The sequence below is a fragment of the Anoplophora glabripennis genome, unplaced genomic scaffold (assembly GCF_000390285.2).
Source record: "Anoplophora glabripennis isolate ALB-LARVAE unplaced genomic scaffold, Agla_2.0 scaffold684, whole genome shotgun sequence".
In the NCBI taxonomy this organism is placed as follows: Eukaryota; Metazoa; Arthropoda; class Insecta; order Coleoptera; family Cerambycidae; genus Anoplophora; species Anoplophora glabripennis.
Genome location: NW_019416764.1, coordinates 209,516 through 228,358, shown reverse-complemented (window position 1 = coordinate 228,358; position 18,843 = coordinate 209,516). Strand labels below are relative to the sequence as shown.

At 34.3% G+C, this 18,843-nt stretch overlaps 1 protein-coding gene across 1 annotated transcript in view; it reads right to left on the bottom strand.

The window, feature by feature from the left end:
• Window positions 1-2,927: 2,927 nt before the first annotated feature.
• LOC108913546 overlaps window positions 2,928-18,843 on the bottom strand; it is a 74,176-nt gene continuing 58,260 nt past the window's right edge. Inside the window, exons 2-4 of the mRNA XM_018719109.1 lie at window positions 4,781-5,015; window positions 4,035-4,733; window positions 2,928-3,065 (exon numbers count right to left, since the gene is read on the bottom strand). Of these exons, the coding sequence (XP_018574625.1) occupies window positions 2,928-3,065; window positions 4,035-4,733; window positions 4,781-5,015 (1,072 nt within the window). The remainder of the gene's footprint in view (window positions 3,066-4,034; window positions 4,734-4,780; window positions 5,016-18,843) is intronic.

The window sequence follows — 18,843 nt, the reverse complement described above, 5'->3', positions numbered from 1 at the left end:
CGAACCTACCCGACGCCCTAATGAACGCCAGGATTTTGGTCCATGGAAGGTCTCTCACCTCAACCCCTTGCAGCTCTACAGCACCAAAGACTTTATGTCTTATTCTCCCAAAGGCTGCACACTGTCCCAGAAGGTAGACAGGGGTGTCCTCCCCTTAGCCACATTTCGGGCATAGAGGGTCCTCCTCAATTCCTATTAAGCTTAAATGCCTCCTAAGTCTGCAGTGGCCTGTCAGAACCCCCAAGAACCCCCACCATTTGGTTTAGGGCTCTTCGACTGAGACTCAGCAGCCATCTTGTCTTGGATTTGCTAGGTCCATAAAACTATGGGCCTGTCTGCATCCTCTATTTCTCCTCCAATCCAGACCTAAAGTTTGATAGGCCCACTTATTGAGGGCCCCATTAATGCTGCCTCGTGTGATACCCAAGATTGGTTCAGGTCCCTGTCCAGGTCCTCTGGACCCAAGACGAGCTAATTGATCCGCCCTCTCGTTACCAGGGATGTCTCTATGACCTGGGACCCAAAAAGACTCTACTTCTTTTCGTCTGGCCAATGACTCTAGAGCGTCTCCACATTCTTGGACAAGGGCAGACCTAGTCATCGGGGAGCTAACCGCTCTGAGCGCGGCCTGACTGTCGGAGCAGATAAAAATCTTCTCCTCTGCACAATTCCTTACCTCCTCCTTGCTTGCTACCATCAAAATAGCAAAAACCTCAGCCTGGAAGACTGTAGCATACATACCCAGTGAAAAGATTTCCTGGATGCCGCTGCCTTCCAGATAAATTCCTGCTCCTGAAAACTCGTCTTCTACCCGAGACCCATCAGTATAACACACTAGGGATCCCGGGGAGAACATATCACCATCCTGCTTCCACTGCTCTCTCGAGGGGAAAGTGGTGACATACTTCCTTCCTAACCTAAGCCGGTCCTCCGCTTCCGTAACCCTCATGGCGGATATTGGGATGTCCCTCTCCGCCCTGAGGGCCACGGCAGCATGGCCCTCAGTGCGTCCTTTAGCTCTCCAACCGCCGGCGTCCCTTATCCTAAGGTATGCCTCCATCGCCTCCTTCATAATCCATGTAGGAAGGGTCGTCCTCATTGCCCCTGTAATACCTAAGCAGGCAAGTCTCTGGATTCTCACCAACTTCCTGGCTACCGTCACCCGGTCCACACACGGCCACCAGACCAAGGCCCCATACTATAGCCTCGGCCTGACCACCGCCGTGTACACCCAGTGAAGCACCGTTGAATTGAGTCCCCAGTTTTTGCCAACTACCTTCCTTAACTGCCAGAGGGTTGCCACTGATTTCCGGGTAATCCTCTCAACCTGTGGCCCCCACGACAGTTTGCTGTCCAAGATTACCCCCAAGTATTTGACTTCCCTGACCAAAGGGGCCTCCCATACATGGTTGGAGCCCTGAAATCACCTATATGTTTGCACTAAATTTTGAATCAATCTCGAATAATGATCCTTCTCGTTGTTTATTCAACTTTACCTTCGTCCATTTTTCTTTCATTTTTCATTTAATCTATTATTCATTGGTAGATACATTTTAATTCATTGGACTGTTAATCCTTCTTTCATTAATAGTGTCTAAGCACCAGTAAAATAATTGAATTACGTCAAAAATAAATTGCTTTATACACCAATCCCGATTGGATTATTTCGAAATCCATATTTCCGATTGTGAATTCATTACCCGCCCATATTCTATTGTTTGGCACTCGTAAACGCAATCCGACAACTGCGATAATGACGGCGCGAATGGCCAGTGACATTTAATAATCAGATGTTCGGAACCACTTCCCATTAACAAAATAGCCGGACAATTATCGCCGCCATACGCTGCCTGCGGCCGGCGACATCGACTGAAATCCGTAATTGGCTCTTTATTTTGCGAGGGCCCAAGACTGCGCATTCGATTTTATATTGTATTGCCGCAGAACGGTTTGGAATGGACGTCGTTTTGTTGAACTAAGCACCGTTAGCCTCGATTTCCGGTGGAACGTCTTCGATGTGAGAAAAAACCGGTTTTGATTGTGGTCCACCTCCACAGTTTAGAGGTTTTTTTACGGCAACAGAGCATAGATCATACAATTAAATACAATAGGGTGATGTGTTAAAAGTCTAGTCGAATTAGATCATAAACCATTAAAAATTAAAAAATATATTAATAGACATTTTATTGCACTTTACGAGAAGGGTAGATTACGTGTTTTTTCACTTCTTTACTGCCCATGAAAATCTAGGCGACCTATAGGAAAATCAATTTTATTTTATGCTGTAGGCAATTAAATTGCCTACAATTTAAAGTACCTAAAGTGATATTTCACTAATTTATTAATTGTAAAATAAAGGTCGAACGCGAAAAAATCAGTATTATTGCATAAACCGATGGATGTCGCTGAAATTTATGGAAAAGACGGTCAATCCAATGACTAACATGTCTGCCAAACACTGATTCTATTGATCGTGAAATTGTTGCTCCAGGTGTTTAGTTGAATGATTTTCGAGCTGGTTGCCACCTCGTCGATTTACAACTCTTGACGTTTCGAGAGACATATCGCTCTCTTCATCAGAAGTTACTCTGAAACTAGATCTACTAATCTTGTTACTACTTGTCACTATTTATATTTGATACGTACGCGTTGCTGACGTTTCAGTGGGTTGATTTCACGGATGACTCTCTTCTACTACCCCTGTTGAAATTGTTCGGATTTTTGTAAATTTCTAATGCTTCTCTGTATAGTCGGAGCCAAAATCTTCTCTCTCTCTCTCTCTCTCATCACCACGTTGAGTTCACTCAGATCCACTGTGTGTCCCGTGTTCACCCTATGCTCTTATACCGCCGATTTATCCCAGTTGTTAATTTTTAGGTGACTTTTGTGTTCCTTTAATCTCGTGTTGATGTGCCTTCCTGTTTGTCCTATGTAGACCTTTCCACAAGAGCAAGGAATACTGTATTGTACACACCGGGGGCCTGGAGCTGGTCGTTGTTACAGGTCTTTGGAATCGCTGCCGCCACCTTCTTTACAGTGCTGAATACTGTCTTGATATTCCTCTTCTGCAAAAAATGCCCGATTTTATCTGTACAACATTTCACGTAAGGTCGCTAAGTACTCCTGTTTCTCCATGGGCGTATGTCTCCGCCTGATAGTTCGTTCGATATTTCTCGCCATGTAGCCATTCCCTGTTAGGGCCGTGCGTAGGTGTTCTAGTTCCTCGGCCAAGTGTCTTGGCTCGCTGATGATCCGCGTTCGATGAATCAAGGTATTTATGATCCGCTCTTTCTGGGCTGGGTGGTGGTGGGTAGAGATGTCAAATATGATTACTGTTGAGTAATCAAGAGTACCGATTACTTTCGGTTTAAGTAATCGGCAATTTGTATTCGTTACTTTGATTACTATGAGTAGTGACTTCAAAATATTCTAAATAGAATAGTAATCAGTAGTTACCTAATTGATATACAGTACTGTAAGTTATAGACGAGTAAATATCAAACCGCATCATATTATGAATATAATCTAACCTCAATTCCTCTTAAAAAAAGAAATGCAACGATCAAATTACGAATATAAATATATATTTCGAAAATAAACAATAAGTTTTAAAATAATCAAAAATAGAAACTACATATTTTTTAGATTATGTATTATATACACTCTTATGCATGTTTCAAGTCTTTTATAGGAAAGATTTTTTCTAATATAAGTAGGTATAAAAATATGGTACACAAAACAAATAAAATTGTATGGCAACGTACAAGTACTCGTTTCGTATCGATATAATATATATAAGTGTCAAGTGAGCATTGCATAAGTATTCATATTCCATTAGATAACGTATTGTCTATATCCAAGAAGTAATCAAATAAGCAAAAGTAACAAATACTTTTTCAAACGAGTAATCGTTACTTCGGATCCAATCGAGTAACGAGTAGGTAATCATGTAACGAATTGATACTTTTTCGACATCTCTAGTGGTGGGACTCCGCATTCAGATATATGTCTGTGTGAGTTGGCTTCCTATATACTCGATGTCCTAAAGTGCCATCTGATTTCCTCTCAACCAAAAAATCCAAGAAGAGAAGGGAGGCCTTTTTCTCTACTTCCATGATAAACTGGATATCTGGATGTATCCCATTGATGTGATCCAGGAAATCCACTACAGTGTTGCGTCCGTGAGGCAAGATGATGTAGTTGTCGTCAATATATAGGTGCCAGCACTTAGGCTTCAACGTTGTGGATTCCAGGGCTTTGTTCTCAAAGGCTTCCATGTATATATTGGCCAGGACTGTATATAACGCTGAACCCATTGCTGCTCCCTTCGTCTGTTCGTAGAATTCGTCCCGGAATGCAAAGAAGGTCGATTTTATGCACACTTTCGCCAAATTCATTAGGCTCTCATCCTTGTCCTCTGCGATTAGTCTTCGATGCAGTTCCTCCAAGGCTTCGTCGACGGGTACTTTTGTAAATAGGGATGTAACATCGAAGCTCACTAGGATATTTCCTGGTTGGAGTTCAATTTCTCGAATCCTGTCGATAAAGTCTCTGGCGTTTTTGACGTGATGCTCTGCCCCCCCTACTAAGTCCCTTTTTTCCTGTGCGATGTATCGGACCAGAGGGTGTGTTGCTGATCCAACTGCACTCACTGTCGGTAGAAGAGGGATATTTGGTGAATCTTTGGCAAGCAGTATAGCTGAGGTGTTCTTGAGTCGGTTTGGATCAAAGTCCTGTGAAGTTCCTTGGGTATGTTTGAGATTCAGACTGCAGCGGCTACCTTCTTCTCAGCATTCTTGATTCGGTTGTTTCGGATGTTCTTGTAAATGGGATCCAACAATAGGTTCTCTTCCTTGGCGATGTAGTCAACGGTGCTCAGTACGACTGTTGCGTTCCCCTTGGCGGCAGGCAGTATTGTTATTGATTCATTCTTCTGAAGCTCTTTAAGTCTGCTGACAGACGACGACAAGTGGTCTCCAGAGAACTTATAATTTCTTCCTTCCAGGTATTTGTTACTCCACACACATGTTGGTCATTTGATTGACCGTCTTTTCCATACATTTAATTAACATCCATCGATTTTTACAATAATAATGCGCTAATTTCGAATACTGATTTTTCCGCGTTTGATCTTTATTTTACAGTTATTAAATTGGTGAAATATTGCTCTAGGTACCTAACATTGTAAGTAATTTAATTGCCTAGTACATAAAATAACTAATTTTCAGTTACGTCGCCTAGATTTTCATGGGCAGTAAAAAAAGTGAATAAAATATGTAATTTTGCCACTTATTTGCAATTAGCCAACTCAGCGTTACTTCTTTCGAGTTAGTTTTTTGATATTACCGTTCTACATACCCTTCCCCATCATGAAGTGCAATTACATTATAATCTACTGGGGCCTCCCATACATGGTTGGAGCCCTGAAATCACCTATATGTTTGCACTAAATTTTGAATCAATCTCGAATAATGATCCTTCTCGTTGTTTATTCAACTTTACCTTCGTCCATTTTTCTTTCATTTTTCATTTAATCTATTATTCATTGNTATATATATATATTTTCGTTTAAACTCCAATTCGATTGCAGTATAACGGTGATCATAGTGTACCTTTAAGGTTTGTAACAGTTGCACATGGAGTAAATCAAAAAGAGGAACTCTTGTAAATTCATTTTATTTACTTGTATAGTGTAATTTTTACAATGAAGACGTGAATCTTGAACTTTTTAATATGAGAACTATACGTTTGAGATGATGTTTCCATGTCTCTTACTTTTTGGTTTGTAATAGTATATTCAAAACTCGTCTACAGTTTGAAATAACATTTGAGACACAAAGATTGTTATTGCGTTGCAAAGAAAGAGGAGTATATTCAAAAATATGACAAGCTAATTTTTGTTCAACAAATGAAATACCTACATATTATTGTATAATAATCGATATTACCAAAGTTATATTAAACGAACTGTATGCTACATTTTTTTGTAGATACAAATTAGATATCCAAAGGATAATAAATTTTGCTCAATCACCTCTTCACGTATACTACAAATTTCTCCACTTTAATGATAAAACTTTGTATAATAACACTTATTAAATGTTCAAACATTCTTGCAAGAAGTTAAAGTTCCTCTTATCTCTTCTATGCTCCTGATAGCAAAAACGTAAATTCTTCTACTCAAATCTATCGAAAGTGAGACTTAATTGAATTATATATATATATATATCTTAGAACTTCAATACAAAATATGAAAATTGGTAATTCCCGTATATACGATTATAATAATACTTTGTTCAAAAGCACCTCCCCGAATTTATATTTCCTTAACGTTAGATTTTACAAATTGTTACCAGCCAAACTTCATTCAAACACCTCCTCGTCCGTGCCACTTAAAAACGAAAATGTTACGGACCCCTGTACAAGCAATTATCAAAATTAAGTTCGAAGTTCAGTTTTATGAAGTCAAAATTCCGTGAAAAGGAGCGATTGCATTCCCTGCGTAATAAACGGCGAACTTCGCCCATACGAAATTTCATTGATAACCAAATGTCGGCCCAAAAGTTTGCTTTACGGCTAGGAGTAGGCCGAATTCCGGGTCCAAATGTAATAATCGCTCTCTTCCGGTCTCCGTCCAGGAAATGATAATAATGGCGCCGGGTTATTTCCCTTCCAGAAAATATATTAGGACGCTGGCGGGGATATTTCCGAATCAAATTTCTCCCACATTTTATTTTTCGCATTTTATTAGGTATATGATTTATTTTAAAATATTAAATATGTTATACAAAATGTAATAATCATAAATTCTTAAAATCCCGTCTTAGTATAACCCCGATGTGGATCATTTTAAACTTTGAGAACTCCGATTATGGCTTAGGAAGGAAAAAAGTAAAATAATTGAATAGACATTTGTAATACCATTTAAATCTACACTTTCCATTTCAACTTTTAAATTTGCAAAAAAATTTTAATATTCATTTTAATATCATTCTTATTGTTTCACAGTAATCTAATTCATGTCATCTCTTGACATTTTCCAATGTCATTTTATTTTCAATACGACAGATATTTATTAAAGAGATGATTTGAATTAAACTTTTTTCACCAGTTTCCATTTCACTTAATCGAAATTCGGATATGTGAATCTTTGACATTAGAAACTTTTTTCGCATTAATTATAGCTTTAATCGAAATTTGTGCAGCCAGATATATGACGCCGACATTACAGGCTAATATAACTCATATAAGAAATATTCGTACGGGTGTGTTTTCCAACATTTTGCACTTCCTCTTTCAACTGTTATTTTAGAAATAGAGAAATGTTAAATGTAAAAGTTGTACAAATTTTCATGAAGGGGAAAATAAAAACAACGCAAAATAAACTTTTGTTCTTAAATAGGATACTGTTTAACTATATTTCGGAATTTCTTAAGATTATAAGGTTTGTTTTGAATGGTTTTAATTTTATTTATTTGTATACGACAAGTACAGTACACATTGAAAAACAATTAAAATTAACATAAAGCAGTAATATCGAATAAAATAATATTCATAAGTGCAAAAAAGTCTAAAAAATCTAAAATTTTTTACGAAATGTGTTTTACAACTAAAAATATTAAGAAAAGACAACATTTATTGGTGTAAATTAAATAACATTTGCACTTGATTGACTTTCTTAACGTGGGAATCTTCAGTGAAAGTCCTTCCTGGTCGAGGATCATTTTCAATTGACTGACGATTATTTTTGAACCGTAAAAACTATTCGTAACATTACGTACGACCATCATCTTTAACAATAAATAATAGTCAAATAAACAATCACTGTATGTGTTAAATTGACAACAATAAACTGGTGACAGATTAGGTGCTTGTTTTGAAGTTCCACTAAAAATTTCACAATCATCCTCGTAGAAATTGTGCGATATCCGTTGACTGCACGAAAAACAGTAAATTCATTAAAAACCAAAAGAGATAGGTATAGGGAACCATTATACCATTCGAAACAGAATAAAATTGTTCATCAGGCTGCGCAAAAATATATAGGGTATTCGATTTAAAAAATAAGTTAAGATGGTTTAAAGTTGACAAAATTCGGCATTAAATTTCTACCACCCTCTATGAAATTAAGTTATTTTGAAATTATTGCAGGGAAGCTTAGAGTTTTAGTTATGTCCCCTATAAATTTTATCGCTCTAACTTTATTATTGTAAAATACACATATTTTTGAATTAGGCAGTGCTTCTTAAATTTTTTTTGAAAAAAATTAAATATATCAAAAACGGTTAACTTTAAGAATAGGAAACTTTCATGAAAGTTCACCTAAAAATTGACGTAGAATTGCAATAATGTTCCATTTAAAATAACGAAGATGACGTCAACTTCCGTTATAACCGGAAGCGTTAGGTGGACGCCATGAAATATGTCTAATGTCTCGTCACCGTGGGACACCCTGTATATGACATTTTTCATTAATGTGAATAAGAATTATTAATTAATCTTGTTAGGTATTAACTATGTATTTTACAATTTTTTTTTATAGAAGAACGAAGAGAATTTTTATTAATAGAAACGCATTCATTAAAAAAATCTTTCTAACAGAGTTTAAGTAATTGTATTAAAATCCTTAAAAAATGTCCATGCAGACACAAAGTATTTCTCGAAAACGAAACACTTAATTTTCCTAAACGAATTCAACAGACGACCATAACTTGATTTACTGAGAATAGGTGATAAACAAAGCAACGCATTAGCAACTCGAAATTTAATTTGTTTGTTTTGTTAAGATCCAAAAAAGATAACAAACTTTACTGGAATGCAACGTTTGCTTAATTATTTTCCCAACAAAGACGTGCCGTGCTTATTTCCTAGGACGAGAACATCAAATTAGAGTTCCGCGAAAAACAAGACGCAAATGACAGAATAAACCAGAGATTTCCAATAGTAATCTCACAGAGAGTAAAGAACAGATTACTATGTACTTAAGATTAAAGAAAAGTTCTTGTTATTATCATTATCTCATTTTACTGGTAGTAAATAGAATTGTAATTATACTTTTCCATGATTGTGTCAAAGATTTGAAATTATTCTTAATGTCAAAAGCACCTGTTTATACTATTTTTAATTATACCTCACGTTGTCTTGGTAATAATGCAATTTCAAAACCTTATACTATTAGCCCTGTTTTATTACTTTTATTTACCTGAGATCTCACTTAATCTCCGTTATCGTAATTGATCAATTAGCTGAAATTAAATGAAATCTCAGGTAAATAAAACACTGCCATTATTATTTTTCTGAAATTGTTTTTCCCGTTACTCATAAATACACGGAGGCAAACCAACTCACATCAAAAATGCGTGGAAGCAGTGTTGCCCGATGTAGTGATTTATCGCCTTTGTAGCGACACAACAGACTCGAATTATGACTTTTAGTTAATTTTTTAGGCAATGTTAGAAGTTATTTGTATCGATGGTGTTACCTGTTTTTCCTTGGTAACTATATTTTTGATTGATTTGATTTTTAAATAATATTTTAGCTTAAAAAAATTAGCGTGATGCCATCTGACATAATATTGTCATGAGTGGAGGTTTGTTGTACACTCAGCTGCGTGGGTAAGAGGTTGCGAGAGATAGAAAACAAATAATTATTACAAATCGGTTCTTCACTCCCATTGGTCTTGGTAGGTCACACATATAAAATCATCTACAAAATTACTAGAAGGAAAGGAGATCTTACTCTAATGGGTCATCTTCTATTGTATAACTAATAAGCAGGAGAAATTTATGTGGCGAAATTGTTTCATAATTATAGTTAGAAAATATTATAACAATAAAGTGCTGTAAAAAAAACATGATCAGTCCGAGAATCATCACTTTCTTTACGCAGCTTTACCCAAAATCAAATAGAATTTAGCATTTCTCTTTCATTTAGATTTCAAATGAAGAAATATAAAGGATGAAAAATTTTTTTTAACATCACTGAAAATTTTACCATTTTTTTTTCAAAACTGTACAAGGGCTTAGAAAATTTTTTTCTGGCTTATTTAATGCCAGGGTCATTTAGCCTGATTCATCAGCTTCAATTTGTTTTTTTTTTAATTTTCTATACGATTGTTTCTCATTGAGATATCGTCTGGTGTGTGAAAAGTCACCTTTTTTTGCTCATGGAAATCTCATGATGGTACCTAACAAACCTGAATCAATCCTCTTCAAGGGCCTTTTGCTATGCTTGTGAAAAAAAAATTATACTGAGCATTAATTTGAAAAAGTACAAAAAAGTGCTTTTTCTGCTGATTTGGAAAATCATACTTTACAAATATTGCAGGAAGTACTAATGTTTGTAGTTTTTTTTAGCTCAATGCATGCTCATGGCCTGTAAATTTTGAAATCGGCAATTTGTATTAAGCTAAAAAAAATTACAAACATTGGTACTTTTAGAAATATTTGCAAAGTAGTCGTTGATTTTCCAAAACAGCAGAAAAAGTAATTTTTTTACATTTTTTCAAATGCGAGTATAAAAAAAATCTGAAACATAGCAAAGGCCTTTGAAGGGGATTGTTTCAGCTTTCTAAAACCCACCTTCCATTCGCTGTACGATCATTAGTTATCGGTGATAAAAAAATGACTTTTCACTCAATTGCCGATATCTCAAAGGGAAATTGATAGCCAGAAAAAAATTTTTTGAGCCCATTTTGAAAAAAAAAATTATAAAATAAAACGTTTTCATCTCAAGATTTCAAAACTACAATCTTCAAGCTTCAACATGCTTCTCTTTTTTTTCTCGATACGACCATTTCTCACGAAGTTACAGCCTTTCAAAAATGACGACGTGATTGTTAACTTCACTATCAAACTTTCAATTAAAAATTTTATGACTGAAATTCTTTAAATAATTTTTTATTTCTCTTTTAATCAAACATTTACCCACCTTACTTGCAATGCCACTGTTGGTAGTAAGTAATGACCGACTCATTATTTTTTTTTTCAGTAAATCCTTTATTTTGTTTATTTATACGTTCGTCAATATTTTCGGAGGAGGACTATGAACCAGTAGAGGATATCAAACCACGAAACGCATCATAACGTAAAGGAAAATACATATACGGAAGACGAATTTAGCGCCGTATATATTTATGTCACAGTAAAAGTGCAAACGGTATCGGAATATATCGCGTACTTTTTGTGTGTTTCATGCCTATATGGAACGCTCTGCGAAATAAATCAAATATCGCGAAAGGCAACAAATTCCAGTTTCGCAATTCCATTCCCACTGGCTACGAGAGCTGCCCTTTATCTCGGATAAACAAGATTTTCTGTGAAGTCTTTCAGAGCAAGACTTAATTTCTCCCTAAATACAGTTTAATTTAAAGTCTTTTTCGGTTGTTGCCCTTTTTGACAATGCGGACAGTGTTTTCATTAAATTTTCACTTTATTTATTCCTGGAACCATTAGAGCAAGTACTTGAAAGTGATACAATGGAAAATTTTAGTTTGATTACAGTTATCACTTATTCTGCCGCAAAAGAGGGTGGTGCTAAAGTTTTACCGGTTTATATCCCTTAAAACTAGGCATTTGTGAAGCGATGTCAAGAATATAACGGAAGAACAACTGCAAAATGTGTATGAAAATATGCACAAGAGAGTTTTGTGGATAGCTATTGAAAGACATAATTTTGAACATAATACGTAATGTTTTATCGCAAATATGGCAGTATAGGTTACTAATTGATGAATTTGAATTAGCAAGCGAAGAGCAATGATTTGTAAATTAATGGAACTTTTTCGTAATGTTATTTTATCTATAATAAAAAGTAAACTATGTTTATTCTACTCTGTATTTAAATAAAAAATAATAATAAACTATTATAAGTTCACATCATATTAATTTTGCTTTCATAGTAAATATTTGCAATTTGTTCATTAACAAGTGAAGTTTGATAGTTTTCTCCATTTAATAAAGTTGAAAGTATTTTAACGGAAAAACAAAAGTATGTTTCGGAAGTATGTACCTAGTACTAAATTATATGTATTAAGTTTATTGTCGACAGTTCATGTCAATCAACCACTCCACTGAGGTTTAGGGACTTCCATTTGATCTTACCGTGAATTGTTGGTTGACTACGCTCGACGGTCACATGGCTTGTAAACATTAATGAAGGCTCTGCCTTTTAGTCTGAAGTCCTAGGCCTTAAGTCTTCGTCTTAAAGTCCTTAAACCGTCAACACGGCTGCTCCTCTTTTAAAACATCCAAAATAGTTAACTAATGACACAGGACATGACGTAGGAAACTACTACTCTCACAGCACGACTACTATTGTCTGAGAAGCAGTTTCATCCGTAGTGGCCTTAGAACCAATGATGAGTTGACCTGAACAACAGGGCAGACGTAGGGTTTCTGTTAGCGGGTGCGTTCCCACAGAACCTAGCCCGAGAACGACAAGGGCAGGTTTCTTAGCTCTTAAACCCAAAGGTAGTGTAATGCAATTCTGCAACTTGCGGTGACCAGGTACTTAGGCCAAGGTATAACATCTTGAAAACCACCATAATTTAAAATCAACACGACCACGAAAGCCTTAAAGCTACTAATAGTTCTAGTTTAGTTTTCATTACGGAAATGTGTAATTGTTGAAGTTTCAAGTAAAATTGTTAATGTTTAAATTGTAATTTATTTTTCTTGATTCCTGGTTTTGACTTTATTCTTTATATGAAAAAAACATTTTGTTCGGTGCTTGTTTATGTGTATATTAATAAAGCAATGAATATGGTGGGAACATAATGCTGAGGGTTGCTTTCGTTGTGCTGCAAAATAAAACTCTCTCAACGATAAAATAAAAGTATTTTTATTGAAAACAAGGTTAGTGAAAAGGGGCGAGCGTTCGCTGGAAAGTCTTCCTGGCGTGGAGTCGTTCGCAGGTATAAGTATCTGGTCCTTGGCGCCAATCTGCTGTAGTCCTCTTTCGGGTAACGCATCCCGCGTTGCACATTGTTTCTTGTCGCTTGTAATACTTAAAATGGGTCACTTGCAGACATGTGTACCCACAATACATATGACGTAGCTGATAAAAACATTGACTTAGCAGCACATCTTTATGTACAGCAACTTGTGTAAACCAGAGGACCATTTAATACGCACGCCAGACATTCGCTGATTGGATATTGGACAATCAACAAGTGGACGGTGATTTTGCTTAGAAAATCATCTTTAGCGACGAGGCCGATTTCCATTTTAGGAATGTGAACAAGCAAAACTGTCGAATTTGGAGCAGAGACAATCTTTGGGTCCTTCAAGAACGACCATAGTATACCCAAAGAGTGAGTGTGGTCTGATTGGTTCATTCTTTTTTGAAAATAAGGCTGGAAACGCAGTAATTGTCAATGGAGAACGATATAGAGAAATGCTATTTAACTTTTTGTAGCTTCATTTGGATGGCATGGATTTGGCTGACATATGGTTCCAGCAAGATAGTGACAATTGTCATATACGACACGTGAAACTATACACTTGTTGCGGCAGAAATGTAATAGACGACTGATCTCGCGTAACAGTGAACTGACTTGGCCACCAGGATCATGCGATTATACGCCATGCGACTATTTCCTGTGGGGATTCCTCAAGTCCAAAGCTTATGAATATTTGAATTAAAGGCAGAAATTCGGAAAGTTATCGACGAAATTCAGCCAGGTATGCGAAAGCGTGATACAGAATTGTCTTAAAAGAAGTCTCGAGTACGTAAAATGAATCGCGGAGGGCATTTGTCCAATATCCTCTTTCATATTTAATGCCAATGTCTGTAAACATGTAAAGACTGTAAACTTTTTAATTAATAAAATCTTTTTTCCTCATATGAATTTTTGGGTGTCTTTTGTGTAAACGTACTGAAAATGCTAAAATCCCTTTTTATAAAACATACATATGTTATAACAGCTTATTATATTACATATATATTATTATAAAACATTCTTAGGTAGCTATCATGTTCGTACAGTGGTGTCTTGTGTGACTCTAGCATATGCTTTGGAATCGTCGGTTTATTCCAAAATCATTCTCTCTCTTTTGTCGCAATATATGCTGGCGATCGATGAGAACCGGAGTGTCAAAATCCGAAGTGAATTAACAGAATAAAAACCTTAACGGCACATACGCGGGAGTATTGCAGATACGAAAATATGGAACTGGTGTCCCGACCTCGACGGAAGTCGGTATAAGTTACGTTTCAATTTAGCTGAAAGCCACATTTTATTTATGCCTCTAAGGCCTACGTATAAATGTCAATATAAAACATGACTCCTATGACGAAATTTATTCATTTCAATTCTTGAAAGTCCTCATTTGAGTCTATAATTTTAAAATATATAAATACAGTAGGAAATTCCAAATTGCATGTAAAATTTTAAACGAAATAAACTTCCCAGGCAAATCAACGGGATAACATACGGTGTCCCCGAAAAGGATGGACAACGCTTGAGCACAGGTTCCTTGGAAGAAAATAAGACTATTTAGCCTAACTTATCTATATACAAAAGTGCACGCTTACTGAGATATGGCCTTCTAAATAGATAACTTATTTTTTTTTCAAATAATTTGAAAACTATTTTTCTTAGAAAATCAAATTTGGTACACATATTAACAAATATACATGAAACAACAGTACAAAGTTATAAGATTATAAATAGCATAGACAATATTAAAAAGAAGTAAACGTTTGAGCAATCTCTTAAATGAAACTAAAGATGTAGAGAATAAATCTAAACAGCTATAAATATCGTTATAAGAACGCATCATTCTGCACACAGAAGAGTTTGCGGAGGCATTGGTATGTTTAAAAGCAATAAGTCGTAGAACCTAAACGGCCTGCATGGTATATTAAAAAATATTTTACTAATTAATTGGACACAGTCGATTTTACCATTAATAATTTTATACAGGTTATTAACATCCGCTAATACTCTCCTGTTAGCTAAACTTATTATATTATATTCCACATAATCTATGAAAATTGTTGTCGTTCAAAGTTCTCCTACACTTAAAAGAAAAAAAATTAAAACATTTATGTTGAATCATTTCAATGCGACTAATATGATATTATGTATGTATATTGAGGATTCCTTATAACTGAAGCAACATTAATTTTACTAAATACGATCGTGTAATATACAAGCAATATGACTTTAGAATTAGTAGACTGTTTCGACTACTTCATAATGAAAACCAGCATCTTTAGGGTGTTAGATATTAGTTTGTTAATATGGGCATTAAATAACATTTTACTATCAAAAATCACTCCAAGGTCTCTAATTTCATTTTTACGATTTAAAATTATGCCATTAATACTATTATGATATAGGAAAAGATGTTTATTTCGAGTAAAAGTGATTGTATGGCATTTGTCGATATTAATAAACAAATTATTATTTTTACCAAAAATTATAAAAGCATCAAGATCGTTCTGAAGTTTTAGACAATCAGTAACATCACGAATAGGTAAAAATAGCTTAAAATCATCAGCGTATCCTAACAAACTATATTCTTTTATTTTATTCATATAAATTATGAACATTAAAGGCCCCTAGTGCGATACCTGAGGTACTTCTGAGGGTGTCATAGTGAAATTTGACGTGAATCCGTTAACTTCAACACACTGTGATCTGTCGGTCAAATAAGACTCCGTCCAGTTGAGCAAGGTGCCACCCACACCGATAAGTCTATTCAACAAGATTCCAGGATCAATTTTGTCGAAAGTCTTACTAAAGTCGGTGTAGACCGCATCAACCTGAACCCGATTGTCCAAATGGTCTAATATAAATTGAGAAAATATCATGAGGTTAGTTTCAACAGATCTATTTTTAAAAAATCCTTGTTGCTCAGCCATAATTTGAGTTTTAACCAGTGAATAAACGTGATCATACATAAAAGTTTCGAAAAGTTTCGCAAAAACAGAAAGTTTGCTTATAGGTCTATAATTATTTATAAAACTACGTTGGCCATTTTTAAATATAGGTATAATAGAGACACTTTTCCATTTAGTAGGAAAACATCCTGCAGGAAGTGATTGATTATAAGGAATGTTAAAGAGAACGCCTAGATCAACCAACATTTTTTTGCGAAAACCGGTGGTATATTGTCCCAACCCCCATTTTTAATAAGATTTTAATCCTTTAAACCATTTCTAACATCGTCTTAATATAATTTAATATTTCAAAGAATAGAAGGGTAATTGGACTCAGTAGAGGAAATGCTAATTCTAGTCTTCTTTTGCACAAAAACACTGGAAAAATATTTAGAAAACAGCTCCTTATGTTTTTAATATAGGGTCTATGTCTGTCTAATCGTAAACAAGTTGATAGGGACCACAGCAATCTATTTGCTAAACTCGAAAACATCGGCATACATAGCAATTTGTTAAGACTAATTATATCTTGCGTAAGTAATTGGATACAGTGTGTCAATATTAATCATGCTGAGGTGACTTATGGCGCTACTCACGGTTCATACCTTAAACTATCTACTTATTTCTTTATTTTTATTTGACATCAATTACTTTTTCTCTACGTCGATTATTTAAAAATGTGCAATGAAACTACAAAAACTGATAGTTTTAACATTAATTTGAATCTGTCTAAATTTTGGAAATATTGTCAGAGAAAAAAATTATTAATTAATACTGACAAATGCTATTTTGTACCTTTTACATGTCTCAGGAATATTATGAGTATTTTAAAAATAATTGTAAACTTAAAAAAAAAATTCGATTAACGATTCGGGAATCACACTTGTTTCGAAAATTCGAAATTAATTTTCTGTCTACATATTAAATCCATCTGGAGAACTTGTAAGGTTAATTTAGGGTTTATCATGAGGACAATTAAATCGTTTGCTAGTCCTAAATAAATTGCATTATTATACCATTCCCCTATTCTTGAATATGCTAGTGTGACTTGGAATCCTCGTGGTAAATATATTGAACGCATAGAGAGTATTCAAATTAAGTTTATTAACATGTTAAATACCATATTTGATATACACCATCATTTTGGATATTATGATAAAATTATCATCTCGTAGAATAAATAATAAGTGTAATAAGTGTATGCATCTTTACAAAAATAGATTATTGTCAAAAGCGTAATATATTATCAATAAATTCAATTTCAGTATTAAGAGGTTATCTAAATCATCAAACCTAATTCATCTCAGATTTAATTTCACGAATTGTTTACTTAATTACCCAATTAGTGGATCCAGAAAAAATAATACCGTTTCCAGTTTTATGTATCTTATCATCTGTTTTTATTTTTTCTTTCTTCATATTTTATGTCATCTAATGTCGTGTTTTATTAATTATTTTGTTGTTCGAATTCCTTCATACCTTTAGATTTATTATTCTGTTGTCGTTAACTATATAAATAAAGTAAATGAATATGCATATATTTTAATTTGTTTATCAAATCAAATTTAACATATTCCCTGACTAGAAATATTCAAATATCTTAAGTGATAGTATTTTTCATGTTTGAAGAAATGATCTATCTCCTCCACATCTTGTGGAGGAAATATTTTCGAGCAATCATGATTAAGAAAAATCGTTAACTAGTACCAAAACAATGTGACTAAACTTAGTATCATCAATGTCTTAAATGTATCTTTAATTCAACCAAAATTTCAAAAATATATTCAGGATGAGTATCATCGTGTATAAAAAAATAGACAGACAACTGTTATAGGAAATGGGACATCCTGTGTAATTAAAATAATTTTATTTGATATACCTTTTCATATAATTAATATAATAATAGACCTACGGAGGAATGCATCCTAACTGGACCGCAGTGGAAAGAAATCAGCAATGCTATAACAATTTATATTAATGTTAGGAATAGAGCAAATAACTTCGTAATGGATTTCCTTGCCAATAGCTTAAAGTTAATGTGCTACTATGCTCCAAATTTTGAATTGCACATGACTCTAAGGTAAGATATTAGTTTGCGTAGTGCTCCTCAGTGTTGGATCTCTCGATCTCAATTTATTTGGGGGTAGCAGCAAATCGAAGGGCAAAGGATGAAGGGTAAGCTCAGGCGACAGATGCGAAATGTGCCTTTATTTCCATATCACAGGTGAGACGCACTGGCTGAAGGGAGATCTTTGGACTACTCAAGGGTCGAAATGAAAAAATATGATTGGAGTGAATAGAGATCATCATTCTATGTTTGTAGATAAAAGTTGTCACCAAAGAGCATGATAGTAATTTCAATTACTTTTCGTTTGATATCGAATATCCAGTTCAAAATGAAACGTAAAGAGTTTTATTAAAAACTGCTGTAATTATTTTATTTAAGACTGTTTATTCCAATATAGCATAATTTTTTTAAATTTTTTTATTACACATTTCCAATCAACTATGTAAGAATTAAATTTTTAATATTGTATGTCAGTAGGTAATTTATTATCACGATGTTTGTAAAAATGTTTATTTATTTAATTAAAAAATTGTATGCACTTGTAACTGAAAGATAATGAGAGTTAATAACACTTAAATATAGTTTTGAAGATTTAGTTATTTCACATAGCACATTTAACTTTTTTTTAAAAAAATAATTCAATAAAAATTAACAATAACTTTTTTTCTTCTCATGTTTTTTCCACGAACTTTTGTTATTAGAAAATTAAGTTACTCGAAGTTATTGTTGGATGTAGAAAAAGTTATATAATACTAGTTAAAAAACGTTTCATTTGAAAAAATTATAACCACTAGCATTAAAAAGATAATACCAATTTGAGATATTTTGCAACCATTAACCTTGCGTTTTTTATATATAAATAAATTAATTTAGGTAAGGAACTTTTC